Source organism: Scyliorhinus canicula, chromosome 7 (assembly GCF_902713615.1).
Source record: "Scyliorhinus canicula chromosome 7, sScyCan1.1, whole genome shotgun sequence".
Taxonomy (NCBI): domain Eukaryota; kingdom Metazoa; phylum Chordata; class Chondrichthyes; order Carcharhiniformes; family Scyliorhinidae; genus Scyliorhinus; species Scyliorhinus canicula.
This window is the reverse complement of record NC_052152.1, coordinates 166,206,938-166,215,283: the sequence shown is the minus strand read 5'-3', so window position 1 is coordinate 166,215,283 and position 8,346 is coordinate 166,206,938. Positions and strand designations below refer to the sequence as shown.

General features: G+C 44.8%; 1 protein-coding gene across 1 annotated transcript; it reads left to right on the top strand.

Moving 5' to 3' along the window:
- The first annotated feature begins 2,989 nt into the window (after positions 1–2,989).
- On the top strand, positions 2,990–8,346 carry LOC119969509 (P2Y purinoceptor 1-like). The gene is made up of 2 exons (XM_038803207.1): positions 2,990–4,169; positions 7,938–8,346. Exon 1 carries the CDS (start codon positions 3,120–3,122, stop codon positions 4,155–4,157), a length of 1,038 nt encoding a protein of 345 aa, XP_038659135.1. The 5' UTR covers positions 2,990–3,119; the 3' UTR covers positions 4,158–4,169; positions 7,938–8,346.

Here is an 8,346-nt window from a genome sequence, read left to right as displayed (position 1 = left end):
GAACATGGGGTCTCTCTCTATGCAGACGACCTGCTCCTGTACGTGTCGGACCCATTGGCCGGGATGGAAAGTATACTGGAAACATTGAGGAAGTTCGGTCAGTTCTCAGGGTACAAATTAAATATGGCCAAGAGTGAAATGTTTATAGTACAGGCAAGGGGCTAGGAGAACATATTGAGAGGGCTACCGTTTAGGCTGGTTGAGGAAAATTTCCGGTACTTGGGGATTCAGGTGGCGCGAGACTGGTGCAGGTTGCACAAGTTAAATTTGGCCAGGGTGGTGGAAGAAATGAAGGGAGAGCTTCGGAGATGGGATGCGCTCCTGCTGTCGCTGGCAGGGAGGGTGCAGACTGTAAAGATGACAATCCTCCCTAGATTCCTGTTCATTTTTCAGTGCCTCCCGATCTTTATCCCACAGTCCGTCTTCAAAAGGGTTAACAAGATGATCATGAGCTTTGTCTGGGCAGGAAAATCCCCGCGGGTGAAGAAGGCGATGCTTGAGAGGAGCCGCAGTGAGGGAGGGCTGGTGTTGCCGAGTCTGATTAACTATTACTGGGCGGCTAACATCACCATGATAAGGAAGTGGATGGTGGGTACAGGGTCTATCTGGGAGCGGGTGGAGGCGGCTTCGTGCAGGGGAACCAGCTTGGCAGCCTTGGTCACGGCTCCTCTACCGCTGCCGCCAGCCTGGTACTCCACCAATCTGGTAGTGGTGGTGACCCTGCGGATATGGGGCCTGTGGAGGAGGCATGTAGGGGAGGTGGGGGCGTCTGTCTGGGCGCCAATCTGCGACAACCATCGATTTGCCCCCGGGAGTATGGATTGAGGGTTTCGAGCATGGCGGCGGGCGGGGGTGGGGAGGGTGGGCGATATGTTCCTGGAAGGAAGGGAGCTTTGCGAGTCTGAGGAGCTTGGAGGAGAAATTTGGTCTGGTAAGGGGAAATGATTTCAGGTACCTACATTTGCGGGACTTTGACCGTAGACAGGTCCCATCCTTCCCACGCCTTCTGCCAACGGGGATCCAAGACATAATAGTCTCTAGGGGGGGGGAAGGAGGGGAGGGTAGAGTATCTGAATTTATAAGGTGCTCATGAAGGGGGAAGGGTCCCAGATGGAGGAATTGAAACTCAAATGGGAGGAGGAGCTAGGCGGGGAAATGGAGGACGGGCTGTGGGCAGAAGCCCTGAGTAGGGTAAATTCGACTGTAACATGTGCCAGGCTTGGCCTGATTCAATTTAAGGTCGTTCACCAGGCCCACATGACGGTGGCTCGGATGAGCAAATTCTTTGGGGTAGAGGACAAATGCGCTAGGTGCGCAGTAGGACCAGCGAACCACGTACACATGTTTTGGACATGTCCGATGCTTAGGGGGTACTGGGAGGGATTTGCGGGGATCATGTCCCGGGTGCTAAAAACAAGGGTGGCGATGGGTCCAGGGGTGGGAATTTTTGGGGTTTCGGAGGACCCGGGAGTCCAGGGTGAGAAAGAGGCCGATGTTTTGGCCTTTGCTTCCCTGATAGCCCGGCGACAAATATTATTGGCATGGAGGGACTCAAAGCCCCCGAAGACTGAGTTGTGGCTTTCGGACATGTCGAGTTTTCTGGGTATGGAAAAAATTAAGATCGCCTTGAGGGGATCTGTACAGGGGTTCACCCACAGGTGGCAACCATTCATTGACTTCTTTGCGGGAGAGTGAGCATCAGCTGGGGGCGGGGTGGGGGTTTGGTGGGGAGGTTAAAGTAGAGTAGAGAAGGAGGGATAAATTGGCGGGTAGTGCCGATGGGAGAGGAGCGGGCTTGTGCAGTATGGTTCGATTGAAGTATTGAATGTACGTGGATGTTTGCAAAGTTTTGCCTTTTTTGCTTTCTTTTTGTTGATGTCTGTAACTGTTTTCTTTTTTCCAGAACAATCCTGAAAGTCTACCTCATTGAGCAAACCTGTGTGCTTATTTGGCATTATTTTGCTAGTATCTAAATTAGCCTTGTCATGTTCTATCATGTTAACGCAGTGGGCGGAAACCTATAAAGATTATTATTATGATGATGATCTGGGGGCCACATGAAACCCACTTGGGTTCTGAGTGCTGTCCATGAGACACTTTGTTGACAGTTGCCCATAATCAGCATAATCAAAGACCCCTCCCAGATGGCTTATTCACTCTTCCAACTTCTTCCATCGCGTAGTAGATACAAAAGTCTGAGAACACGCACTTACAGGTTCAAAAACAGCTTCTTCTCCACTGTTACCAGCACCTAAACCACCCTCGTATGGACTGATCAAATGTCTTTCCACGTCTTCTCGACTGAGTATAATACTGCATTCCTGTATGTGTCACCCGATGCCTGTGTCTCTGTATTTACGAACTGTATGCAGAACAATACTTTTCACTCGGTATCTCGGTACACCTGACAATAAACAAATTCAATCCAATCCAATTCCACTGATTACTGTCCATGTAGTTATGTATGTTTTTTCCCACCGGTTTTACTTAAGTGATACACACATAAAGCAAGACCAAAAATATTGAATCCTAGAGCCCTGCGTACAAAGCGTACAAAGTGTAAATATTCATTTTGTTTTTACCACTTGAAGTTGATGATAATTCTGTTACTATAAGTGATCAATTATTATCTATAACGCATTATGAAATATGCGCTGTGTATTAAGTGTATTTAATCTTATTCATGGGCCATGATCAGTGAAGAAGACAGATTTCAATATTGCGTCTTGTTCACGAGCCGATTGCCCATCGCTGTGTTAAAGGCTCCGAACAAATACAAATGTTCTTCTATCCTTTTAAAAAATATTCATTGTTTACATGCACTGCAGCAGTTTAGAATAAGGGGCAAATTAACCTGCCATCCACAAGTTGCTGATTTTTCTGCAACAAGATTTACATTAGCTGAATTCTGTAATTGCTTAAAATCGAAGGGGTGTGGTTTTGTCAACAAACTCCTAACCCGACCAGTCATTCTGCCTTGTGTTCCTTGACGATTGCTTAGTGGATCCCATTGTTCCTAGAGTCCTGCCTTTCGGTTCACGTGACAATTACTTTCAAGCTTCCACACTGCGGGGATTTCCAGGTGCAGAAGGACAGTCAGTGCCTGCTGGACAGTCAGAATGTGGGAAGTAACAACGGATTTTAAAGGGATTAACCAAACGGCAGCATGTGAAGTCAACAAGGCGTTTAAGCGTTCGTTCCTCCCGCTGGTGTACATGTTTGCGTTTGTGGTGGGCTTCTCCTCGAATTGCTCGGTGTTGCTCTCTCTGTGTTTGAAACGCAGGAAATGGGCCAGCTTGGACATGTTCTTCTTTAACCTGGCCTTGGCTGACCTCCTGTATGTCAGCACTTTGCCCTTCCTGGTGGTGTACTACGGCAGTCAGCGCCAGTGGGTTTTTGGCAAAGTGTTTTGCAGAATAACCAGGCTGGTCTTCCACCTCAACCTATCCGGCAGCATCGGATTCCTCACTTGCATCAGCGTGCAGCGGTACCTGGGCATCGTGCACCCCATGAGGATGATGGGCAAATGGAATCGCCGCGACTCGGTGCTGGTCAGTGCCCTGGTCTGGGGGCTGGTTCTAACCCAAACCTCACTGGAGTTGCATTTCACCAAGACGAACGCCAATGCCACAACGTGCCACGACACTGCAGTGGACGAGGAATTAGAAGATTACCTGCTGTACACCCAGGTTACTTCCGTGACTGCCTTTCTAATCCCTCTGCTCGCCATTTTGACATGTTACTGTCAAATCGCTGTCGTCCTCACCAGAAATAAAAACCTGGACATTAGTCTGAAGGAACGATCCAGGAACCTTGCAATCGTTGTGATGGTTTTGTTTTCCGTTTGCTTCACGCCTTACCATGTTTTGCGATATCTTAACATAAAAGCGAGATATTTGCTCATCTCGAAAGGGATCTGTACACGAAGCAATACCCTTTACCTGTCCTACCAGGTTTCGAGGGGGCTGGCTACTTTCAACAGCTGCATTGACCCACTTGTTTATCTTGTAGCCAGGGATAACATGATAACTAAAATTAAAGCACTCAAAGAAAAGCTCCATCTATGTGTCACTCTGACCCAAGCCAGTCATCCTAAAATTCCTCAAAGGATTTTGATCACAGACACAATGACAAATCACAACGAGACAACTGTGTAAAACTTCAAAAAAGTAGGTTCAGAAATGGACAATAAATTGAATTTTAAATATGCTGTGCTAATAATACAAAGTCATTTATCTTTATGTTTGGAACTAAGCAAGGGGCCAGATTTTTTATGGAGCTGTGAACATGGCCACCAACTTTATTTGAGATTCTGCAGTCACTTCCCAGCTCCTAGTGTAGGATTTAGGAGGTTACCCCAAAGATGCTTTGTGGTGTCCCACAAATGTTCCCAGGTGAGGGTTTTCCCAGCATTTGTTCAGAAGCACTAGTTACCCCTGGACAATTGTGCTGGGCTACGAACCATCAGCCAAGTCGCTGTGAATCGCCAACGTCGGATGGCTCTGCCAATTTTACCCTGACAGTTATTCTGAAATAGTTAGAAGAGATAAAACCACTTCTAACTTCAGCGCACCTAGTTTAAATCCCCAGACCAATCCCGGACAGGAACTCTGGACACCCCATCCCTCCTGGATAATCACTATCCAAGGGTATTGCCCCAGACCCAACCTGACATGACCTGACCCCACCACCCAATGGCCCAACCCATACCCTCAACCCAACCACACCTTGACCTGACCATCCACCTCCCTGCCCACCACCACCAGTCAGATTCCAGCCACTTATGGGCCTCACGGTAGCATGGTGGTTAGCATCAATGCTTCACAGCTCCAGTGTCCCAGGTTCGATTCCCGGCTGGGTCACTGTCTGTGTGGAGTCTGCACGTCCTCCCCGTGTGTGCGTGGGTTTCCTCCGGGTGCTCCGGTTTCCTCCCACAGTCCAAAGATGTGCGGGTTAGGTGGATTGGCCATGCTAAATTGCCCGTAGTGTAAGGTTAATGGGGGGGATTGTTGGGTTACGGGTATACGGGTTACGTGGGTTTAAGTGGGGTGATCATTGCTCGGCACAACATCGAGGGCCGAAGGGCCTGTTCTGTGCTGTACTGTTCTATGTTCTATGTTATCTGGACATTTCCCTGGTTGCTGGCCTGTCAATTTCACCGGGCCCTATAAACTGACCTGCTTTCTGGCAACCAGTGCAGTAGAAATAGGGGCATGCCCCCCCCCCCCCCCCCCCCCCCCAGCTCACTGGAGTTGCACTGTGCTGTGGCCTGTGGGGATTCTTTTGCTGCAGGTCCCAAGCTGCTCCAGCTGGTGGAGGTTTCAATGAAGGCTTTCAGCACAGGTCAGCACACTTCAAACACCAGCACTTCCACTTGAATGAATAAGCCTTAACATTTTCTGATGAGTTTCAAGAACATATATTGGGCTCTTTATATTGTACAACGTATTTAAATGCTGAGACTCTCAGCCAGATGTTGTCACAGGACAACTTCTGGAGGAGAAGGGACCATTGGATGTAAACTGTTGAATTTCCATTAACAGCACAGATGCAGCCTCAGAAGTTGCTGTTTAATTTTCATGTTAATAACAGTTGGCGCTGTTAGGCTCACTGTTATTTCTACAGCAAACTCCATCCTCGTGTTTCTTATTTTGGCAACTGTTCTCATGTCTACATATGATAATTAGTGAAAACCAAACTCAAAGTACAGTTCAGATTATTGATTCAATGTTCAATTTGCAGTTCTTACACTTACAGAGCTATTCCCACAGGGCCTGTGAACAAGCTAAGTGCATTGGGTCTGATTGGAAGTAAATTTGTGCTATGATTTTATATTGAGGAAGGTCCAGATTGAGGTTGCTTGGCCTTGGTACAGGGAAGAATGAGTCATCAGAGATAAAAAAAGCATTACATCATATTTCTGGTAACTGTGTTCCACTTAAAGTCTCCAACTACCATTAATCAGCCCCCACTCCACTGGGTCCCTTTGCTCCTACAAATTAATTTCAAGATCCTTTTATTTAATTCTTCCATGGTTCACACATTTGTCTTCAGCTCTGTATCCCTCTTGAAACCTGTGGCTCTTCAGGCATTGAGTACACAGAGTACATTTCCCTCCCCCGCCCCTCTGCCCTCTGTGGTCATTCTTTCAGCCACCATAACACTGTCTTTGAAAGTCCCCCCTAAAGATTCTTCTCCTCATCTCTTTCCTGTTTTGAAATGCCAACCAAAGGCATTTGTGCTCAGCTGTTCTTTCAGACCTTCCCCCAACTCAACTCAACGTGCTTTCTCTTCCACTTAACATCTCCTTTATTCTCAGATCTGTAAGACAATGTGGAAATCTATGACCTTAGGAGCATTATATAGATGCAGGTTGTTGTGGTACAGTGGTACATCAAATTCTTACTTCTCTAAGGTACTGTACAAAGCTCTCTACTGACACACCATTGATATACATTTACACTGGGGGTGCAATGCTGTATTGAAAATTCTATATTCTTGGAGCACTCAGGTCAGATAAAATGAGTTTTCGAATATCTCAGCACTGTGTAGTTTATCCTCACTTACTATCTATCAGGCCTGGAGTTGAACACACAGATCTATCCACTTTGATTGAAACTTTGAAACCAATGTTTTGATCAATGCCTGCCAAAATTAGCAGCTTGCATTAATATACTGACAGATGAGAATTCCAGATCATAAGATTTGGAAGGTAAATCCACTCACATGTTCTTTACAGGTATAGAAAAAAACAAATTCTAGACAGGATTTCTTTGTGACCGATCTTGCTCTGCTGCCAAACATGTTAAAATTAACTATTCTCTCTGTTTCCTTATCGCCCATTGTTTCTGTACCAAGTGAGCAGGCACACAACATATTTTTCTTCCGTGGTATGATTACCAAACAGAAAATTCAGGAGAATGGCACAAGTTGATACAGTACACCTTTCCTTTCAATGGAAGTGCCTGGCTGTCTTTTTGGATAGGTCAACTGAAGATACAAACTGCCATTATTTACCTCAGTATTTAAGTACTACTCTAACATGTTTCTTTATGTATTTCTTCATCAATATTTCACATATTTGTAATACCACAAAACAGAATTAATACTCAACCACATGGTCATAACATGTGTGTGCATTAAGAATAAGTAGTTCCAATACATGATAAAGGTTGCATTTAGGATACACTTTTAAGTGTAACCTCAGAAACTCAAAACTTATAATTATTTTTGTCACAAAATTATACACTGAACCATTAAGGAAAATTTAATGGTTAATAATGATCATAATCTTATAATTATTTGATAAACCGTAAAAAAAATGAATGGCTTAGGTTTAATGGTGGGTAGGTTTCACAATGTGTTTATCATTGTTATTATGGAGTAGACTGGACAGAAACTTCTACAAAAGTTTGATTACACCTGTATCCTGTTGAGAGATTTAACATTAAGGTACATGAAAGCATGAAGCTGGGGTATGCATCCATTGGAAATACAGTAAACATACAAAAAACATTAGACCTTGCCCATTTAAGTGTAACTGATAATGATGTGATCATTCATAATTACCAAACTACTTCTCTGCCACTGGAAATTAACTTTTACAAATATGGAGTCACATTCCTTTAGATTTTAATTAGTGTTTGAGTTTTTAATTTTCTTTTAACTTTTTCTTTCTGCTTCTTCTACGCCCCTCCCTAACTTCCATCTATCTTTCCCTCACTTCTGCTTCCTGAGCATGATTTTACTGTAAATCAATTATTTTAACTTCCAGTTTCCAGTTTTACCTCAGCATGCCACAGTTAGGCTTCTTCAATCTGATTGGTTGAAGAGTAACACCATTGCTTGCCGATACACAGAGATCTCAAATCTTCTATAGAGGGTTCTGAAGAAGTCACGTTGGACTCGAAACATTAACTCTGCTTCTCTCTCCACAGATGCTGCCAGACCTGCTGAGGTTTTACAGCACCCTCTGGTTTTATTACTCCTATGGAGGTGCTGTCCTGTCTCTAACCCCCAGTGACCCAAGAAGCCACAAAAGATTCCTGTGTGACTGTAAGTGCCGTGAACAGTGAGCCATTCTTCGCCGCTGGCTGCAAATTCAAGGTCAATTTTGCAGCAAAGACTTTTGGGTTGCTTCCCAGAATGCCCCTTAATCATGATGCATTGTTTATTTAAAGGAAACTTATTATAATGCTATTGTATCTTGTAAATAACTTTATCATTTTGCATGTACCCAAACAAGCGCCGGAGTGTGGCGACTAGGGATTTTCACAGTAACTTTATTGCAGTGTTAATGTAAGCCTACTTGTGACAATAATAAAGATTATTATTATATACTTCTCA

Coding starts and splice junctions, on each gene's coding strand:
- LOC119969509 (XM_038803207.1), top strand. CDS start 3,120: ATGTGGGAAGTAACAACGGATTTTAAAGGGATTAACCAAACGGCAGCA.